The sequence below is a fragment of the Limanda limanda genome, chromosome 4 (assembly GCF_963576545.1).
Source record: "Limanda limanda chromosome 4, fLimLim1.1, whole genome shotgun sequence".
Lineage (NCBI taxonomy): Eukaryota > Metazoa > Chordata > Actinopteri > Pleuronectiformes > Pleuronectidae > Limanda > Limanda limanda.
In genome coordinates, this window is record NC_083639.1 from 20,487,448 (window position 1) to 20,510,384 (window position 22,937).

Here is a 22,937-nt window from a genome sequence, read left to right on the forward strand (position 1 = left end):
ATTTCTGCTTTTGACCAGCAAAAAACTGCTAGTGATAGAAATATGCTCCCAGACACCAGAAGAGTGTACACACACTGGGATGGGACATGCAGCACAAATGATGCATGAAAATTGACGAATTTAGGAAGAACACACAAACGGACACCTGCTTTCTGCAGAAAAGGGTTTTCTCTTAGACTTCTTGTTTGTTATAACGACAGTCTGCAAATGTGCAAGAGCACCTGCCCAGTAAAGGGAATGGGAGAAGGCACTCTGATGGGTTTACCAGCTACGATTTGCTTGCCTCCCCAGTCTTGATGACCTGGTGGTTGGAGCTCCTATGTTCATGCGGCGAGGGACCAATGGGCGCCTTGAGGAGCTGGGCAAGGTGTATGTGTACATTCAGAAGGGCCCTTTGCTGCTGGAGCCGAGCCAGTCCAACCTCATCGGCTCCCAGGCCTTCAGCCGGTTTGGCAGCTCCCTGGCTCCACTGGGGGATCTCAACCAAGATGGATTCAATGGTACTGGTGTCACATGCAGCATGAATTACATGTTGGACAGCAGATGATTATTATTTTGTTAGCATATTTTGATATTTTTTTATTTTTTCAAACTCAAACTTGATATGAAGGTCTCTGTGATATATTACACATTGATTCATATACTGAGGAGTCCCAACATGTGGTTGGTTTAATTTGCGGTTGTAACGTTCTTGGGTTGTAGGAAAGTATATATGATATTAATTGTTAAAAAAAAACAGTTTTTGACGCCCTAGTTAATAGTTTATTCTATAGCAAACTTGAGGTTACTTAAGGTAAAAAATGTAAAACATTTAGTATATACTGTTGAACAGCAGACATTTACAAGTGGGAACTTGTAAATGTTTTCCTGATCAAAATGGTCAATGAGTTATTATGAAAAGTCAGCATTTTATTCAGTCATGATTTAGCCAAGATTTACAAATATATGTATATTGTGCTACAATTACTGTACATTGCTCTGTATGTAATCTGCATTGATTGAATGCGCTCATTTTGCATGTTGCTGTTGTTTACCATCAGACATGGCCATTGGCTCTCCCTACGGAGGAGACGACCAGCAGGGATTGGTCCTCATTTATAACGGTCATGCTGGCGGATTGATGGACACGCCTACTCAGACTCTCTCTGGCCAATGGGCTTCCAGCTCTTTTCCAGCCAGTTTTGGCTTTTCTTTGCGCGGCAACAGAGACCTGGATCAAAATGGCTACCCAGGTACTGCAGGAAACCGTCCAGCAGCAGACCTCTCTCAACAGTCCGTCTTCTTGTTGGCCAACTTCTTCTAACTCGCTTTCCCATGTTGCAGATCTGATTGTTGGTGCTTTTGGGGCAGATAAAGCAGTGCTTTACAGGTACTTGTCCACTCTGCAGTGTTATAGAGTTATAAATAGACCCTCTACGTGTATACTTATCCATGTTCTGTGTTTTCAATCAGGGCTCGACCAATAGTGAGCGCCACCGCCTCTCTCACTGTGCAGCCGACCATGTTCAACCAGGAGGAGAAGACTTGTCGGCTGATCAATGAAACCACTGATGTGTCTTGGTAAAGTTCACTTGTATACTAACGAGATGATTATACAGTGTTTGTGACTGCAGTGGAAATGTCTTTAATGGTTGTACAATAACCCCCTAAGAGTTTAAGAGAGGGTAGTGAGCGCTCTGACAGAATAACACAACATGGAAAGTCCTGCAAATGTTTTGTAACTCACGTCTTAGTTCAATTCCAGCTTTCTAAACTTTCCCTCTCGAGAATGTCAAATGACTTCATGTTCACCAGTTTCCTGTTCAGGCTGCTCCGCACTTCACTGTCATACTTCTCAGAAGCTGTGAAAGAAAGGGAAAACACACCACTCTCTCAGTCTGGATGAAGCTCTTTCCACAAGCTCAGTTTAACCTTTGTTTTAAACGTGGAACCCTTTAAGACCACTTGGCCAAACTGCCTGACTTTCTAGCATCTGCCCAGGATGTTGATACAAGGACGTCTTGTTTTTGTGTTTATTGGTGTTTCTGCTGCCTTGGAAACCGAAAGGAGGAAGTGGGAGAAAGGTGGAGTCGCTGTATGGAAAGATGAAAAAGTGGAGAAAGTAGAACTGAGTAGTGAGCTTTGAAAAGGTTGGAAAAGGGCTGTAACTTGAAATGACTCAGATATTATTTGGCATCAGCACATCTCCATAAACAGCATGAGGTGTACCCTCGAGTCATGTGAGCATTTACACAACCACATTCATATTCATGTGTGTCTCTATTGATTTTCTGTAGCACTTGGTGCTTTAAAGTTGTAATCCTTGATATTTTCTCTCCTTATTTGGTTTGGCGACACCCATGGTTACTGTGGTAAAAGCAAGTGTGGTCTAAAGAGCTATTTTCTCAGAAAGAGCCACAGCTTTATACAACAGATCAGCAACAACTTTAAAACAGATAACTGGTGAACTTATTATAACTGTTCACTGGTTAATAAATTCCGTATTATCGCTTTTGTCCTGATGCATTTTCCATGTAGGATCATGGTCGTGCAGAGTGCAGAGACAAACCCGCTGTGGCTTTTATCTGTGTTTCATCAGTTGAAAGTTTTTAACGTGAATCAGTGGCAGTGTGATGTTCTGTTCAGTGGCTTTAGGGGAATTCTGGTATTTTTCATTCTGGGCACTTTGTTTATAAAGGTAGGTGTGTATATAAATGGTACTTTTGGAATCAGAACAGCAGATTGCCTCCATCAGCAGCTGTGACATTATGGGGAAACTGCGACAGTCCACTAAATGACCACCAATAGAAAGCTCATATTGTTCTTCTGGGTCTTGGCAAAATTACATATCTCAATGAGAGATCTCACTCTCAACTGTACAGCAGCTTGTTGCCTTTCTCTCTCTCTCTCTCTCTCTCTCTCTCTCTCTCTCTCTCTCCTCATCCACTCTGCAACAACCCAAGTCTCACAAGAGTTGAAATTGAGTCCCACTCTCGAAATTTGTTGCAGGAAGACGGAGGTAAAAACGTAGGAGTTGGAGAGAGGAGTTTGGATTTTATAGAGTCAAACTGACTTTTTATGATGTGGACAATGAAAGCATTTGACTTTGATGGTCGTCCCTACTTGTTAGAGGAGGAAGAGCTCAAGTTGAGGAGCAAACGAGGAGAGAGGGAGACTTCTCATTGAGGGAGATATGTGTAATGTTGACAGACACTGTTTGAGTATAGTAAGTGTTTGAGTAAAATCTTTAAGCCTTATGATTGAAGCTCTGTGTGGACGTATGTGAAGTTTTTTTGTTTGTTTTTGTTCAACCTCTAGTGTCAGCATCACGTTCTGCCTGCTGGCTAAAGGGAAGCACCTCCCCTCTCATCTAGGTGAGGCACACACACACACACACACACACACACACACACACACACACACACACACACACACACACACTAACATATGGTCCCTATTACCTTGCTTTCTTTGTGTAGCCACAACTATGCTGGACCTCACTGTGGTCAATTTGGCAGTTAAGATCAAGATAAAAGAACAATCATGTAAATAAAGGGTAGCTCCAGCAGTTTAGAAAAGTGTGTGTGTGTTTATTTTAAATGCACGTGTGTGTATTGTCTATGATGTCTGCATAGTTGTTGTCATGTGGGCTGCAGCAGTACCCTCACTGTGTTTTCTCTACACTGTATGAAGAACAAATAGCATGCAAAAGTACTTTACCGTAACAATATTTGCCAGCATGTGTGAGTCTCTCTGTGTGTGTTTTATCAAGGCTTTGTGGTGGAGGTTCAGTTGGACAGTGTGAAAAAAACCCAGAAGGAATCCACGAGGAGGACTCTGTTCCTGGACAGTCAGCAGCCCAGTCTGGTGAAGACCCTCAGCCTCACCAATGGAGAACCCTCCTGCCATGACTCCATGATCTATCTTAGGGTCAGTAACAATAGCTGTGTTTAAACCTTTATATACAGTCTATGGTTTAAACATCAGTGAAAAAACAGATTGGAAATTGTCTAAGTATTCATATCAGAGTCTTAATGCCCTGGCTGGAAGCGTTATGTTTTCTGGTTGAACATGGTATGTCATGTCTGCCTTTGGGAATTTCTTCATATTTTGAACAGTTGTCGCTTTGTCTCAAAGATTAATTGATTGGATTTCAGGGGTCAAGGAGCACAGTGACCTCATGTGAGTCTGGCCATTCATCTGATGGCTCTTCAAACATTTCAGTTTGGACCAAAACCTGTTGCTGCTAGCACATGGCTACCTTTAAGGTTGGACCGTTTGTAAGGCTTAATTGTTATTGCTTATCATACAGTTGTTTCTAGGTGAACCTCTGTCATCTTATAAACAATGACAATAAGTCCTACCTTTTTACCGTCAAAAGACGAGAGTAGCAACAAAAGAATAAATAACTTAGAGAGAATATTTAAATTGTGCCTGAATGGTGAGATTATCCACTTTCAAGAAACCCAAACACCGGGTTGATTTACAGCACATGCAAACATGTGGTAAGGGAGCAGAAGCTAGCTGGCTCAGAGGAGGGGACATTTCCCAGCACTATTAGTGGGCGTGTGTGGGTGTATTACTTGGCCTTTAGTGGTGCCAATGAACTTCCTATTCATATCCCACAGCTTTGAGGAAAAGGTAGATTTCCACCAAAATTAACATGGAGTTTCAATAGAGCAAAATACAAGGATTCACATGGAAAAAAACAGTTAGTTAGCAAAATCATGCAAAAAACAATTTAATTGATTTGCATGAAAGTTTGTGGAGGGGTGGGACATAGCCCAAGGATGATGGGCCAATGGTGCAGATCCATGATTTCATTTTTCACATTATTTAACATTGTTAGGGAGTTTTTCAACTTAACTTCACTAAGAGTAATTAATGGATATTGATGAAAAAGTCATGGTTAAGGGACTGGTATTTATGAGTGTGTGTAATCAGGTGCAGACCAAATAAATATCCGGATCTCGTGAATTTAAATGTGGTTTTCCTAGTTCTAGTTACAGTGATGTTTACTGCCTCAATCCGAGGAAGGAAACAAAGACAGATCATTCACAAACGTTCAAGTATTGTGCGCTAACAGTTTCATAGTCCAGTCATCTCAGGCTCTTTATAGCCTGAACAAATGTTCTGCTTCTCCAGGCTCTGCTGGAGTCCTGCTGCTTTTCATTGATGTCTTCTAGTCATTGGCTGTTTTGCACCTGCAGCACCAGGTGAATGCAGTTAACTCTCCGCTGCAGAGCGAGGTTAAAGTCATTTCCTAATTGGCCGAGCTTGAAGTTTCTGTTTGAAGTTCCATTTGTGGGGAAACTGCTACAGTACCAATCTTCTCGTCACTCAGTGGCGACCTCATCAAAGTGAATATCTGACTAACATGCTTAAGTCATACGTGTTGGTGTTCACTGTAAGAGCATAATGATCAGAGGAGTCTGTGTGCCATGACAGGACCAGAGATGGTCCGAGTAGAAGCTGCCAAACATGCACTCACCTGTCAGTCCACACTTATGTGTCTTCACGTTTCTTTAGAGGGGCCACGTCATTGTGGGTGGTCGAATAGAATTCATGTCACATCACAGAAAACTAAAGCAGTTGGAATCGCCCATTCACGCAAATAGTTTCAATAACATCTGCTTTTGATTTCATTCCGTGTGACTGTTTTTCTCGTACATTTGCAACAGGGTTTCTCAACAGTCTCCACTCAAAGACTGAAAATACCTACAGATTTATAATCATTATAATTATGGGTTTTTTGAAACCATCTTATATAATTGCACCTCACCTGAATTGTCAACATATTCCAGGAAACAGAACAAAACATTATCCATCTCTGAGGCTTGTACAACAAAACAAGTTAAACATAACCAGATATCTTCTGGTTATCTGGCTTCACTGAACCTAATGTCCAATTCTGTATAACCTGTATCATCAAGCTGGTTTTCAACTGGCTCAGTTATCTCAGGGTTTTGCAGCTTAAACATGCAACATTATCATAACTGTGAATAAAGCACTGAATATGATATGAAACACAGGAACCTGCAGGTAAATTTGGTCGCATAAAACTGATTCAAAAGAAGTATAAACAATATGATCACATGATCACAAAAATAATCCCTACAAATAATAATAACAATAATATAGTAAGGACAAAATATAAACTGTATATCAGCAAAGGATTGTTTTAGTTTATTTCTGTGTATTGTCTCTTTTTTGTCTGGTGATTAAGACACTATTATAGACATGTGTTGATTTTAAAAAAAGTTGTCAGACTGTTTGTGCTGAGAGAAGAGGACGTAGTCAATGTGTGATGAGGTCAATTAGACTGAAATCTTAGACTTAAAGTATCAACACTGTTGGAAATTAAAGAAAAAGTAGTACAAACCAGAGGTTTATCAGTCTGTGGAGACGATATGTGTAATTTGTGTCATTAACATCAGTTTCTCAGACTTTGGCCTCTTTGTTGCAGGGTGAAGAGGAGTTTCGGGATAAACTCTCTCCCATTCATATCAGTCTCAACTTCAGTCTGGATCCTCAAGCTACAGTGGCTGAGCATGGCCTCAGACCAATCCTGGATTATCAGACAGTACAGCTCATAGAGCAGAAGGTAAGGTTATCTAATGACCAACCCACTGTGATATCTGCACCACAGTAATTAAGATGAGAACGTTTTACTATCTCTTGGTGATTTAACACGTGTAACGTTAGCTGTTTGGTTGATTGATGCTTTACCTCTTTCAAAAACGGTTTGTCACTGAAGTGCAAGGAATCTTGGGATAGTTTGGTCCAGGGAGGATCCATCCGTTGGAGGCTCTGTTTCTCGGGGATGGAAGGACGCATTGTCAGCAGCATTTAAAATGGGACAGTGTGGGTGTATGTGGATGCAGTCACGCCGCTGTGATGACATCGGCTCCGGAATTGAGACACAGTTGATGACCTTCTCTAATATGATCATAGAACAGAAGCCTCTATGCAGCCTGAGAGGCAAAGTCTGGTCCACAAATGGCCCGCAGATGGTTGTTAAGTATCAAATACTGAACCCATAGTATAACTCGAACGTAAGCAGGCACAAGACAGTACGAAGATTCTTTTAAGAGAAATATCATTGATTATTAAACTGAATCATTAAATGTTAGTAGGAGAAAATGGATTTTGGAAAGCCTTATGTTGGGTCAAAAACAAAATGTGCCATGACATATATTTCCATCGCTGTAGCAGTCGCTATTTAAGTGGATTCATAATTTTAGTCATTTTTCAATAGAAATGTCTGGTTGCAACATATTTACAGTGTATGCTGCTTGCACATAAATATTAAGGTTGAGAATTTTCCAAATGGAATTTCCAGGATGGACTGAAGCGCTGCTCTGTTTCGATTCTTCTTGGAAGATGAGATCCCCAAGGATATAGTGTATGTCTGTGTGGAGTTATGACGTGTATCTACATATCACATTACCACACCAAACAGCCAGACCACACCACTTAGATGGCCACACGCCTTGTATTTTGTGAACTAAACAGATGGTCACCACAATGATTACCAGAGGAGAGAGAGCAGAGAAGCCACGGGGAAGATTTTTACTTAACTTCACCAAACAATGTAAAATCATGTCCAAGTTGTTCTTATACACACGGTGGAGTTATGAGCTATATTTGTTTAACTTCACTCTGCCCACCACTGCACTGTTTACATTCTGCACGCAGGAAATTATTTGAAAGGCAAAGACGGAGGTCAAAGGCCGCCATTTTAAACCTGACATCAAATGTGAGAGCCCTCTGTGATGCTGAAGTCCATATGGTTAGAGGTGGAGGGTCAGGCCTGATAGAGCAGGAGCTGATTACAGCACTGTATGTGGGTTTTTCATTTTGTTCTCGTTTCCATTATAAAGAGCTGGAAGTTTTATGGAGCACTGGCGAGTCATGGCTCTGCAAAAACACAGAGGGCGGACTGACAGCTCCGTATGGGGCGGGGCTCAGCTCTCAGACATCTGGTTGTGGTTTGTTTATGTATTTTGTCAGTGGTCTCCTCACCAAAGCAAGAGCCAGAACCGAAAAAAACGTGCAAATGTTTATGTGAGTGATATAAGGTTAAGTGAGTATGTGAGGTGTGTGTGTGAGTGTCTATGTCACGTGCTTGTAACTGTTCGTTTTTATGGAATCCTTGTTTTCATAAGAATCCCTATTTGAAAGGAATCATCAGTATTGTATTCTGGATATTAGTATGAGCAAAAACATTAGTATTTTTTATTGATGAATATGGATTTTGTTGTTATTATTTTTACCTCCAGGAGGTTATGTTTTCATTGGCATTTGTTTTTTTAACTGTCTGTTATTTGGAAGCATTACACAAAAAGTAGCGGCTGGATTACCAAAAAACTTGGAAAAATGCAAGATTGGTCAAGAAAGAACTCATTCAATTTTGACGGCTGTGTCTGCACTGTGTGAGTGATTTGTGATAGAGAAAGTGCTGCACATAGTAGTAGTAGTAGTAGTAGTAGTAGTAGTAGTATTACAATAATACCTATTATTATTGTTATTTGTACCACCTTTTGAAAAGAACTACAGTTCCCATGATACTTTGGAACATAATATTGTCATTGAATCAGTTGCTGTGTCTGCGTCTATTCATTATTCCCTATAACTGACAATTGGCTCAGTAGAATCAAAGTTATTTATCATCATTAATAACATTGATAAAGTTGAAAAATTTTCATTTTTGCATTATTATTATTGCATTGAAATTGCACTGAAAGCTGTGAAATAGGTGGCCATGCAATGTAGCTCTCTATATATCAGTAGGGCTACAGCTTAAGCTGTTATTAACCCTGTTTGTTTACATTTTGGCAAATTAACCATGAAAAAATGACAAATGAGTCACTGTTTGAAAACTTCTTAGCAATTAAGTTTATATGTAGTCTAATGCTTTGCTCTATTATGCTCACAGTTTAGCATGTCCATTATCGAAGGAATGAAACAAAACATTGTGAGGTTTGTGCCAATAAAACAAATTCAATTTGAGTTCTTGTGATAGTCATCATTCTGTTAAATTGGTCGAATGCCTCTGCCCTGTTTGTTGGGATGCTATGGAGCAGAATTCCAGGACTTGGTTGAGGAAAAGGACATAAAAAGAGACCCATTAAATTTTGGCACAGATTATAATTTTTTTTTTATCATTGTAAGGTAAAAGCCTTTAGTGGAGGCGTGTGCTGCGTGCACCAAGTGACATTCTAGCTGAAGTGATTCAACGTTCCAATAATTTTTAGAGAACGTATTGTAATATACAGAGAGGTGTTTTGTTATTTTGCCGAATTTAGTTGTTTTGCTGAAGTTGATAAAAAAACTATTCCCAGACTTTAATTGTGAACACTTAACATTTGATTCCTACTCTGGTGGTGTCCCACAGTCAGTGAACATAGTCTCTACATGCAGTGGAGTAGTCATTTGTCTACCAGGTTTAATTACCATGTTTGTATTTTCATCGCTTCACCTCTTGGAGGTGGCCAAAAGGGCAACAGCTCGGTCTAATGGATGGAAACATGGCTCACGTGGATCAAATGTGTGGGAATATGGAGAGATGAAAGTGAAGCAGAGATCAAAAGTGGTTGGAAACAAAAGTGAAAGATAAGTTGGGAGCCATCACTTCATCTTAGTGAGCCAGTCACAGAGCATGCGAGCTCATGTCTGCTCAGTGGGAAATGAGCGATGGAGTCTAGAGTGAATGTAAAACCAGGAACTTGAAGGAGGAATCTCCACGGAGACATTGTTAACCATTGCCAGGCTGATTCTTCGCTCTGTGTAGCATTCTTTCAGGATCTAATGTTTCCCATATGTTGGAGAGACGGGGCCGAGCGGCAACAATGACAGTAGAGAACACAAAGGAGAAACGGTGTAGACAGAAAAGAGAGAGTAAAACAGAAGATTTAATGGATGCACTTGAAAAGATAATCTCATTGAAATCACATTTATCTTTCACCAAGTCATCCATAAGAACGACGGTTTTCACTCCTTTTAATCGTGGCTTCTCCACTGAAACAAAACACTTGCTCAGACTGAATTCCTCATCCTTTCATCCTCCTTAACCTTCACCATGTTTCTCTGTTCTTCTCTTTCTTCTCTCCCACATGTAAAACATGCATCACTTCTATCCTGCCAGTATAAAGGATCCTGCTCTCACACAGCTTTTTCGCTTCTGGTTGTTACAAATATTGTTACAGTTTTTGTGCATATATGGAGGATTATGTATAATCTATATCCAACTTTATCCTTTAATTAAATCATGAATCTAGTGTGCTGGCTTCTGTAAACATCCTCTTCCTCCTAGGCTTTATTCTCTACGTACCTTCAGACTCTGTTCCCTGGGCACCTCTTTCTCTCTCTCTCTTTTAGCCCTAATATCCATTCCTTGCTTCTTCCTCTTCCTCTTCTCCCCATTTATGCTTTTTCTTCTCTCTCTCTTAGGCCCAGATTCAACTAGACTGCGGAGAGGACAACATCTGTGTGCCCGACCTCAAACTGGCTGTAATTGGGTGAGAGGAAATCACCTTCACATACCTGAGTTCAAAAACACAACGTTAGACTTGCATATTTTCATTTGTTTTGTAGATCGCAGAAAATACAATTTGAACATGCTTCGATAACATAGAAAAAAAGTATCATTCCACGAAAAAAACATTGACTATTACAACAATGTAATGATGAGCATGACAAATGATTTTAAAGACACAAAGGACACAAATTAATGAAAAGAAAGGAAATAATATAGAAAGAAAGAAAAAGTGAGACAGAAAGAAAGAGAAAAAGAGGAACAAACAAACTAACAAAAAGAAAGAAACAACCTAAATATCTGAAGATTCTATTTTTATTTCCTGATCAAGAATTATTTAATTCATAGTAAATACAGAAGTTAAGGGAAGATTCTCAGCCTTTTAGCATATTAAATTGTCTCAAAGGTGAAATGATTCAAAGCAAACCCAGCTTTAAAACCTGCAGCTCTGCTCAATGCTAATCTGCAAAAAAAACCCGTCTTATTGGACGTTTGTCTGATGCACTTTAAGTGATGCCTTGTAAGTTTTTGATTACTGTGGAGGGAAAACAAGTACGAAGCCCAGCTGATGAGCAGCAGTAAACAACACTTATAGAAACCACACACAAAACCTTTTTCAATGTGATTGGGATTCAGGCTGTATTAACTGAATTTGTTGGCAGAACAAGCTATAGCCTCTAGTGACATAAGGATCATATCGGTAATGTGTTAAGTCTTTTTCCAGCCACCCTATTGATATAAGTGACATCTCTGTGGTCTCCACCAACTCCTGAGCTAAATAAGCGGCTCTTCAGTTGCAAAATGCTCCGATATATTCCTCAGCTTTCTGCCAGCTTTGTCTGTCTGCTGTGTGGTGCTGTGCAGGAAGCAGCAGCTGAGTTGGAAACAGCTGCCTGAGAGCAGTGAGAGGAATCAGAACTGTGAAGCTGTAGTAAAGCAAAAACAATGAGCTGACATGATCCATAGAGCTATAGTGTTCTCCTTAATTCACATGCCCGCACACACACACACGCACACACACACACACACACACACACACACACACACACACACACACACACACACACACACACACACACACACTCACGCACTCTAGTTTTTAGGACAATCAATCCATTCCCTATACTCCCTTTAACTAAATGCAGAGCCCCAACCCAGTGTTTTTTCCTGCTCTGACCAGAGTCAACATCCCAACCTGCTTAGTCTGTGCAACAAATTAGTTTTTTGTTGTTGTGCCTTGTCCTGAAGAGAACCCACAGGGGTTTGCAGAATTTATTTTAATCAGGTTTTTGTTTTATTTAATTTAATTTTCCACAGATTAAATTTGTATAAATCTAATTTATACACCGGCAATCTATCTGGCAAAGAGATACATAAGCAAAGTAAATTATGACTTTTTTAGAGAATGATGGGTGGGTCAAAGTGCATTATGGGAGGAGATGCAGTCATCTCTGTCAGAATGCCTGTGTCTAACAAGGGAAAATAATCTGTCACCCTAACCTAACCTAAACCTTATGCTAACCTTGCAACCAAGTCTTAACCCTCAAACAGCCCTTTGTCCTCCGAAATGTCCTCACAAGAATATAAAGTACACACACACACACACACACACATTAGTTTGGTTAGGACTGAATGTAAACAAGTCTTTTTCTTGCAAAAGACTTTTACTGAGTTTCCCTTTAACTCATGGTTAATTCCCCTATGAGTTAACAAGCGATAATGGACAGAGAAGCTGTGTTTATCATTAGATTGCAGGAAAAAAGAAAGAAGGAATCTCAGGAATTATATACAAAACAGAAACCGTATGTAAAATGGACAAGTATACAAAGGAGTAAACACAATTCTGTGAATCAGAGAAAGACTCAAAGGATGAGATACAGCTCAGCTCATAACGTGCAGTGGAGAGCAGAGGAAAGATTCCTGAGTCTTGGCACACTCACTTATTATCGTTGATTAATCATGTATTCCTGCTTGTGAATGGACGTGGGCCAACTGTTTGGCAACGTTTTGGTCCATTCACAAAGCGAACTCTCGCTCAGGCTCTGTCTTCCGAGCCAGCTCGCTCTGTTTTTTATTACATGCATGTGATTTCTCTTAGCTGAAGAAATACACTCAGGGCGAAAAAAGTTTCTCATGAAAAGTCAAAGAGCTGCTTTTGGAGCTGCCTCGGGACCAAATGATTCAGCACTTTCCCCTAAACAGAGTTTAACCTCACTGACACACTATAAGATGCAGCGCTTTTCTCTAGCTTGCCAAGAATTTGCAAACAGTTGGATGTTTAACATTCTCAGCCATGAGGTCTGTCACTGGTGCTCCGGCTGTATCCTCTGGCTTCCATTACACTTTTATGAAATTTATGATTCACTGCTACATATTCTTGACAAATGAGACTGTAGTTTCAGCTTCAGACATGTGTCTGTTCCCATCATCTGCACAGTGTTGGCGTATCAGCGTTGCTTCCTCCGCATTCGCTAAACTTTCCTGAGCCTAATTAAAATCATCTGGTGGTCGTCTCACCTAGCGAGGGGTCACCGTGTCCAGACTCAGAAGAAAGGGGGAGGGGAGGAGGAAATGGGGAATGAAAGAAGAACCCTGATTCCGACCCTCCACCAGACTCCTTTCTCCTCCCGACGCTCAATAGAAACATGAATTTACTACCACAGAATGTAGCTGCTGGGGGAGGGCTGCAACTGGAGAGTGTCGAGAGGATTTATCACTACGCTGAACGTGTGTTTGCATACAGGGGCGTCACTGTGAACATGCGGAATAAGGTGGGGGTCGGTTTCCTGAGACAAATCACAGTGATCAGATTTGGGTCATTTCCCAGGTCAGTCATGGACAGATATGCAGGGGGAAAGGGCCTGTGGGGACAGCTGTGGAAAACAAGAGACGCATTGTCTGGAAAAGACTTCACGTCCCTGCTTTTCATTAGATTTCACAATCGCTGCTTCTGGGGCATTTTGGTTAAACGCTGCACCAACTCACTTAAAATGGACTCAGGAGCAGAGATGGCACAAAAACAATCTCTGTTTTTGGTCATTTTGATTGCCGTAGATAATTCACCTTTTCGTCACTGACAGTAAAAAAGTCATGTTGAAATATCACCTCTTCTTAGATCTTTGTAGAAACTCTACAGCCATGCTGTGTTTAGTTGCACTTTGGCATGTTGTTGTTTTGACAAGTTAACTTAGTCTAGAGCAGGGGTCTTCAACGTTTTTCAGTTCAAGGACCCCCAGACAGATGGAGAGATGGAGCAGGGACCCCATGATATATATATAATAAAAAATTGTGTTTTATATTAAACTGGGCCTAGTGCCATGCATTAAGATAGCTACCCTGTTATTGTGCATTCAATACTAAGCTATTCAAATGATACACAGGTTCATATATTCATGTCTTTATTATTGTGTGTCGCTGAATGAAAGATGACGTCCTCTGCCTCCATTTATCTGTTCGCTACAATATGTTGGATTCATATTAATGTGTATTTAAATACATTTAAATTCGTTGAAAAAAATATAAAATACAAAAATTATAAAAAATTGTTTAATCAACCATAAATTTTGCGACCCTCCTGCAGTAACTCCGCGGACCCCCTGTTGAAGACCTCTAGTCTAGAGGGTTAATAATATTAATAATATTATTGATATAGCACCTTTCAAACACCAAAGAAAAAAAGCAAATTAATGCAATGTAATTTAAAATCAAAAACAGAGAACTAAACAAAATCTAAACTCATTCACAAGAAACAATAAAGTATAAAATCCAAAATTAAAGTCAGCAGATGAATAATACAACATAATTTAAAAGTAATGGCAAAAGAAACACAATATCAACACTGGTCATCACATAATGACCGATCGTTTTCTTAAATGAGTATAATAGCTCCGAACATTCATTTGTTAATCCAACCTGTACTGACTCTGCTTCCTCTTGGGCACTAAGACACACACAGACTCACACAAACAGTGTTGTTGGACATATGTGTAAAGTCAGACTGTAATACTGCCAAGAAAACATCTTTTTTACATACAAACATCTATGAAAATACCTCAAATGAACACTATAAGCCGACTCATTCATCACCGAAATATTTAAACAGAATTTGTTAAGGAACGATTCTGTCCCAAGCTTTTTGATCCATATAAACGATTGATCACTGTATCCAGTTCAACATGCAGCGCCTTGTAGGTTGACTTGCAATATTTTAAAGTTGTGCAATCATGTTTTGGTTCAACCATGTAATCAGAGCATCACAATCATCCAGTCAAGATTGTATATAAGCATTAAACATTTTAGTTTAAAAGGTTTATTATGTTAACATTTGCTAATCAGCACTGTTCCCAAAGTACAACATCAGTGGTGGTATTTGGCCATAAAGGTTAGGACATATTAAAGATTTGAATTCTTTATGGCGCTACATGAAAGATAAAAGATCAAAGTCCTTACAATTAATACTGAGCTTTCAATGTAATCGTTCAAGAGACTTTCACTGAAAAGCACAAATATGAATCTCATGGTCCTAGGGGTGAAGCCAGGGGATCACTCAAGTCAGTACGATTTATCCTGTTACTTTAGTATTTCTCTTGTATTTCTAACCCTAACCAATACCCTAACCCTATAATGATTTAATTTGATTACATTTTAGCACAAATCAAATAGTCTTGGATAATAGGATAATGAGCGTTGCACAAAGACTCAACCCAACACTGTGTTTGAAAATAACCATCCATAAAACCCACCTGAACATCTTTTCAGTAGCTTTAACACTGCAGGGACCATTGTTTTCATATTAAAGGCGAATCATGATCATTGCTTTCTGAGATGAACCCACAGGAGAATTATTTCTGAACACTGTTTTCCTCAGAACATGTGTCTTTCAGCTGCTTGTTTTTGTTTTTATGGCCTGTGGCTTTGCTGTTTTTATTCTTATCGCTCTCATCAGTGTTTGCTTCCTGTTGCAGTCGTCACTTGTTTTTCAGTAACAGAAGCTCTCAGTGTAGCTCCTACTTAGGTCCAAACAGCAGACAGAGTACATTAGTGACAAGCTTGTGACCGTAGCAGAGCATTTAGTTCCTGAAGAGTTTAATATTTATATCTGGAATTAAAAAAGACTTTGTTTGCAGGTAAATATACTGCCCCCAAGTGGCACAAAACAAACCAAAAACGAATGTTATGTAATAGGGAGGACAGTAATATGTTGATACATGATAGGACATTTCTGTTTGTGGTCTTCTTTAAGACTTAATTCATTTATAAAATGATAATAATAATCTATATTACATTGATCAAAGTACTTAACAACTAAAACTACTGCTATTTTTCACATTTGATTCAAGAATATTAAACTTGATACATTTATTTGATACTTTATTAAAGAAAAAGTGAACATTTAGACGAAAATACAGTTATGATGTTTTGTGTTTCTCCTCCTCCAGTGACAGAACAGAGGTTTACCTGGGCGATGAGAACTCCATGAGTCTGATCTTCAATGCCAGGAACGAGGGAGAGGGAGGGGCGTACGAGGCGGAGCTGTATGTGGTACTCCCCCAAGAGGCCGACTACAGCGGGATAGCACGCAACAATGTGGTGAGGGGTTGGCCGTCACTTTACTCGCCAAGGCATATGAATATTCTGTATTTCATATGGAAATGTTCTAGTCTCGAGCAGTACAGTTTTGCCATTCAGAAATACACACAATCAAACAGTGCGTCTATGTACAGAGTTAATACCGTTAAATATTGATAAAGTCTCAGTTGCCATTATGTTATTATTATTCTCTAATTAAAGCCCATGTAACTCAAAGCTCAAAGTTAATATCAGAAGTTAAGAGATGATAATATTTAATGTTTTGTGTCATTTCCAGAGCTTGACTCAGCTGACGTGCAGCTATGAGGCCGAGAATCAGACCCGATATCTCCTCTGTGATCTGGGAAACCCTATGAAGCCTGGTAGCAGTGTAAGAGCCAACAAAGCCCACAAGTTGCCCTTTCTGCCTTTTTTGTTGTTTTTTCATCTCAGTAATATGAAATCAAGTTAAAGTGCTCTCCAATGTATCCATTGATATACAAGCAAACTTAAAATGTTTTCATTTTGACCTGTTACAATACACAAAACCTTGGTCCTGACTCTAATGTAAAATGAATATTGCCTGTTTCTATAAGCAGTGGAATAATAGAGGCACGGATAACTATTTATTTATCTGTTCATTGTGAGAAAAAAATGTATTAAATTCGTTTATCATAGTTTTTATTCTTGTTCCTGATAATAATTGTTTCCTTTCATCTATTGTCTATTTCCTAGATCTGGGCCGGCCTTCGGTTTACTGTGCCCAGACTGAAGGATACTAACACTCCAGTTCAGTTTGAGCTTCAAATACGTAGGTAGGTCACAGCTACAATTGATTTAATTTTCATTTTTTCATGTGTTCAATTAACGTTTGCTATCCTGTTTTGTCAGACGATTTAAAATATCAGTGAAACACTTTTTGTCTCTTTGTGGTTTGTTGTAGTAAAAATGTAAATAACTCTGAGAGTGACGTGGTGCTGTACGATCTGGAGGTGGCCGCGGTGGCCGACGTCATCCTGCAGGGGTGAGGCTTTACTGTTATATAATCATTATAATCAGTGTGATGGCTGCCAGGACGACTCCTAAACTCCATGTTTGTGCGTGTCACAGTGTTTCTCGGCCAGACAAAGTCATCTTTCCACCTCCCAACTGGAATATTCGTCTGACTCTGAGGGAGGAGCAGGACATCGGCCCTGAGCTTCAGCAGGTCTATGAGGTCAGCAGTGATCTCTTTCAAAACCCTACGTGTTGATATTTCCACAATTCTCACTTCTGTCTCTTGTCTCTTTGTTTTCAATGATGGTTTAAATATACTGCAGGTGCAGATTTGTTTGATTATTCAGAGACACTGGGATGGATTGTCAGAAAGGGGGGAGAGTATTTGTAGTAAGGAAGTCTAACAGTTTTTTTGTAGCGCAGGGGAGGATCTTTATTGATCTTTTATTGTAATCATAATCCACGATCAGCTTCCACCCCGATCACAATCCACGATCATAGTAAAAGAATATATTCTAAGTAGTTGATAGAAAATAGTAGATTTGTCTTCACATAACCTCCATGGGACGAGGATTGATGTGCCATTTGAGTGTCTTAAGCAGGTTAAAGCAGAAACAGCATCTTGTGTCAAACTGTGCCTCTCTTTCAGCTGGTGAATAATGGTCCCAGTGCGGTGAGCCACTCCACTTTAGAGGTGAGATGTCCTCTGAGGACCCCCGGCCATGAGTTGCTCTACCCTGTGGAGGTGGTGACCGAGGGGCCGCTCAGCTGCTCCTCCAGAACAACCATCAATGCACTGAAACTCAAGGTGAGGAAACACACACACAGCATCATTGGCATGGGTGAGGCCTCATTCTATTCCTGTCCCTGGAAATTTGATTGTGTCTATTACTGAATCCGTCAATGTCTTCATATGTGCAGCTCCAGCCTCCAGCAGCAGTGAGTCCCACGTCACTGAAACCCAACAGTGAGCACCACATCCGGAGGAGGGAGGTGTACAGTGATCCTCTGGCTGAACAAGGAAACCTGGTGAGTCAATGTGGAAAAGGTAGAGCTTATATGCAGGGACACTCTGTATACAAACTACATTTCTGTTGCCTACATTAAACAAACACTTGACTGATTTCTCCTGCAAGACAGTTTCAAAAGCATAGAGATCAATGCAGAAGAGATTCAGTATTCTGAAGTATTCCTCATCAAAATCTAGCACCTAGATAACCTGCAATGTAACTTGATTGGTGATAGTTCAGTCAGGTATTTCATGCTAATGGTGCAGTATCAAGGTCCCACCGATACTCACGCTCAACCAATCGAGAGTCAGTCTCAGCTGACAATCACAACGTTTTTATAGCAAATAATTGAAACTAAATCCTTGAGAAAAATTAACATTTGAACATACATCAGTGTGATCAGAACTCTATTAAATGTATTTGATTGTTTACTTTGACTTTGACTTTGGCTCCGGTCCCATTCAATAACATTGAGATGGGTTTATGACATGTACTGCATCCAGCCACCAGGGGGCGATCAAGACGTATTGTCACCGCTTTTGGGGAGCAGTCACGTCATTTGTTTCTAGTGTAGAGTGTAGAGAGAGAAAATAAGAAACTCTGTTTGGATTTGCTGTTTCTTTCCTAACCCCTGAGAACATTTGTTCCTCATCAAGATAACAGTCGACCCCATGCATTCTCCAAAGACCCCAGGAAGTGTTTGTTTTCCTCCTTGACTCAGCATGTGGAGGGAATCATGGTGATGCAAGTCTGTTTAGTCCAAACACACCACAACAGAGGCTCTTAAATAAAGTCACTGCTTCTTGTGTTGACTGTTCGATCCCCCTGGGTTTCTGTGTGTGTGTGGCTCTGGTGAGTGGGCGTGCACACTTCATGTTGCACATTTGAACTAAAGTAGTCCAGTAAGGCCGTAGGGAGGAGGCCGCTCTGCCCATTTTAAATCCTAATGAGATTCTTTCTTTCAGCGGAGGAAATGATAATAGATATAATGAGCTCTGCTCAACATCTCTGTTGGTTGTCGTAATTGTTCCTGAGATGAAATCAATTACGTTTGTGATCTATTGTGCTGCTTTGGTGCGGCTCGCCACTGACTGTGATGTCACTGACAGCTAATTTCTTATGGTATTCAGATGAACTTGATTTAAAATGGAAAATCTAACCACATGAAGATGTTTCATCACACATGTTTGTAAGTTGGATAATAATGTAAGAGATGAAAATGATTTTTAACCAGAACCAACTGAATACAACTCAATTTATGATGTATTATAGAATGATTTTGCATTTAATTCTCAAGTTTACTGGGCTAAAGAAATGTTTAAAAAAAAAAAATACACATTTGTTTCTTTGAAACAGCTGTGCCTGGAGTATTGAGAGTGTGTGTGTGTGTGTGTGTGTGTGTGTGTGTGTGTAGACAGTATCTACAGATGATTAGCATTTGGAGCTGATGGTCGGGGTGGGGGTGTGATGGACGACACTCACAAAGTTGGAAACTGTGCACTTGTTGAGTGAAAGTGCACACGTGAAAGTAGTATCTACTGAGTATGCTTAGTCCTGCTTTCCTGCTGAAGATGGTAAAGTCTTTATGGATGGCTACCAGCCACTGACGATGGTAGGATTTCTCCTGGTGCTGCTGATGGTAAGTCTGACAGTAACAGACTATCATTTTGTTTGTTTTGGAGATGGACAGTGAGGCAATGCCATTTGGTTTCAACTTTTAAAAATAAACTGATGATCCCTCGATTTAATTAGCTGTATCTGTAGAATGCAGATCTGTACACAAACGCTTGATATGCACACGGCACTCTCTGTTAAGGGGGATGAGGGGATGTCAGAACAGGTTGGGAACTGTTTTTTGTTTTTTGGTCACATTACAAATCACCTATCCTGAATAACTAACGTCCACATTTCCTATTTGTTCATCATTTTAAGTAGAATAAGTGAACTAAAACCCAATGATGAAAACAGCTCATATCCACCACGACTGGTGAAGAGACAACAGAACGAGCAGCAGCCTCAGAATCCCCGAACACCATAAACATAAGTAAAAGTTTCAGTTCTGTACAAAGGAAGATGTGGAGCACAGAACGGTGTGTGAATAAACATTTACTACTGTAATAAAATTTGTTCCAACTCCGGTTTGGACTCTTGGTCTATGCTGACAAATATGTAAAGAGGGAATGAAAACACTACCTCGGGTTCTGTCTATGCAACGTTTGTTTTAATAGTGAAGATCTGGTATGGCTTTGTCCCTTAAAATATGTAAAGTGGTTTCAAATCGATACTTTGCAGACAGTGAAAAAAATGAGTAAAACTCCACAGTATTTGATAGCTGCCTGCAATTTAGAAAAGTAAACAGAGTTTGTTCAGGAATCTGACTGATCAGAAAAACTTGAAATCTTACAATTAGATGTTCTTTGGCATAAATACCAGCCAGATAACAAGAGCATGTTCTACATTTCCTTTACACCCCCCTTCTTTCCTTGGATTTTTTTAATTCAGAACATCCAAACTTCAAATCTTTTATGAACCTCTGCAAAACAGTATTTTTAAACAACGTGTCTAGCGAGAGCAAAAGCAGATTTTTAAACAGCATGAAAATATCTGGAAAAACAAAGTCCAAAATATCACTCTAATAGAATAAAATGCAATGACATAACGTAGACAAATCCTGATGTTTATAGTTTATAAGTAGAACATAACATTAGAAACAATAGAGCATTTGTTATGTCTTTGAAAATGAATTCATTAGACCTTTTTTGGTAGACATGGGTATTAATTCACATCTTAGCCTTGTTATTAAAACTCGACCAGAAACACTACACATACCCCAAGTTTCTTTCTGCTGCTGACTTTCTGGAAGGAAGCCACGTGAAATTCTGAAAACCACAGTGCACCCTGGGAATTTTTGGGGCCCAGCATCGAGGCCAAAAAAGGTTATTTCTCTCGACTTCGAGCCAAAGATGCGTAGGTCAGTCAGTTTTCAGTGAAAGCATTTTTTAATAGGTTTTACTCTATTGCGTGTATTTGTGGTTGTCTGTGTGTGTATGTGTGTGTATGCCTTGTACATCTATCTTTGTCAGGACCAGTTGAGTCTACAACCTACAAAGTGAGGACATTTTGGAAAAGTGAGGTCCCCACTTTGCGACCCTGTGACCACCCTTTAATGGACTGTTTGGGAGACTTGGTGTTAGGGTTAGGGTGAGGATAAGTATTAGGTTAAGGGCTAGGGTTAGGGTTAGGCATTTAGTTTGGATGGTTAGGTGTAGGGTAAGGGGCTAGGGAATGCATTATGCCAATTGGTGTCCTCACTAAGACAGCTCTACAAACGTGTGTGTGATAACTGCAGCAGAATATGAACCCTGTCCAATCACTAATGAGGAGAAACAGGCTCTAATGCCACATTGTCTGTGTTTGTGTCTTTCCCTGCTCAGACCTGCTCGACAGTGGAGTGCTGGCATCTGCAGTGTGACGCTGGGCTGCTGGAGAGAGGAGCCAGTGTGATCCTGACTGTACGCTCCAGACTCTGGGCTGAAACCTTCATCGAGGTGAGACTACACAGCTCAATCTGCTCTGCACTGATGGTCACACTTACACTGTTGGTACAGGAAACCCTGAACTCAAAAGGAAGACCTAGACTGAAGGGAAAACCAACAACATCTGATGTTATACTGCCCTCTGTTGGTGGTCAGCAAACCAGCACTTTGCTCTATACAACGTGCTCTATTATGAATGTTTTACTGCTCATCATCATTTTAGAATTGGGGGGACACAGTGGTGATATGTAATTTTGAGGAATAAATACAATTCAAAAAATATTATTATTGATATATCAATATTCTGACAAAATAAATTGACTGTAGTTATATAGTGATTTTCCAGTCTTATTAAGCACTAACAGGTCCTATTCACATGTTCATACAGCAAATCTATGCACAGCGCTTTTTGTATCACATTTGCCTACTGGTGGCACATTCATCAGGGGCAATTTGGGCTTGAGAACTTTGCCCAAAGACACTAACACCGCTCAGTAGAACATTTTATGTTATGTTGTTTGGGGGCAGGGGTATATATTTTTTTTAATCAGCTCTATATAGCGAAAGTAAATGTAAAACATGGAATTAGTTTAAACAGTTTGATCACAAACCAGAGTGTCTTTCTCCTGCTGACGTCCTGGAATGAAGCCCCCGATTCATTCTGAAAACCGTGGACAGACATATTCATGCAGCACGTCTATCCACTGTTCTTTTTCCATCACTTTCATACACTGTTTGCACAGCCCTCTGGGAAAATTTGGGGTTCTTGTATCTTGTCCATGGGAACTTCAGAATACGGACTGGGAGATTGAACCACCGACCCTCTTGTTAATGGACAACCCTCTCTACCTCCTGAGTCACATCTGCCCATTAAATATATGATACAAAATATCAGCTATCATCAGCTCTGAGACACCGAAGCCCCTTTAAAACTTGTCCTACTGTGCTCTGCTTGTCCACAGAGGGCTTACAAGCAGTATATTCTGGAGTGCTCTGTTCACTACAAAGTGGAAAGGATGCCTTATTCTATTCTTCCAAAATCCAAGCCAATGGGATACAAAAAGGTAACACAACCTGATCTTTTTATTCGATTTTACAATTTCACAAACCTTGTAAACTTGTTTGCATGTGAATAGGTATGTGGAGGCTCATTTCAGTGCTGTGGTTCCTGTTGTTTAGGTGGTGACGGCCGTGATGTGGAACAAGCCGGACAGTATGTATTCTGTTCCAGTGTGGATCATCATCCTGGCTGTGCTCGCTGGGCTGCTGTTACTCGCCCTGCTCATATATCTACTGTACAAGGTAATAAAC

The 22,937-nt window shown here is 40.1% G+C and overlaps 1 protein-coding gene across 1 annotated transcript in view; it reads left to right on the forward strand.

The window, feature by feature from the left end:
* Positions 1-22,937, forward strand: part of LOC133000464 (integrin alpha-5-like) — a 47,349-nt gene that overhangs the window by 23,254 nt on the left and 1,158 nt on the right. The window contains exons 12-29 of the mRNA XM_061070410.1: positions 292-500; positions 1,041-1,232; positions 1,324-1,369; positions 1,453-1,560; positions 3,298-3,353; positions 3,752-3,909; positions 6,446-6,583; positions 10,432-10,499; positions 15,955-16,105; positions 16,383-16,475; positions 16,820-16,899; positions 17,028-17,108; positions 17,195-17,300; positions 17,730-17,888; positions 18,002-18,109; positions 21,525-21,638; positions 22,589-22,690; positions 22,806-22,928. Coding sequence (XP_060926393.1) covers positions 292-500; positions 1,041-1,232; positions 1,324-1,369; positions 1,453-1,560; positions 3,298-3,353; positions 3,752-3,909; positions 6,446-6,583; positions 10,432-10,499; positions 15,955-16,105; positions 16,383-16,475; positions 16,820-16,899; positions 17,028-17,108; positions 17,195-17,300; positions 17,730-17,888; positions 18,002-18,109; positions 21,525-21,638; positions 22,589-22,690; positions 22,806-22,928 — 2,092 coding nt within the window. The remainder of the gene's footprint in view (positions 1-291; positions 501-1,040; positions 1,233-1,323; positions 1,370-1,452; positions 1,561-3,297; positions 3,354-3,751; positions 3,910-6,445; positions 6,584-10,431; positions 10,500-15,954; positions 16,106-16,382; positions 16,476-16,819; positions 16,900-17,027; positions 17,109-17,194; positions 17,301-17,729; positions 17,889-18,001; positions 18,110-21,524; positions 21,639-22,588; positions 22,691-22,805; positions 22,929-22,937) is intronic.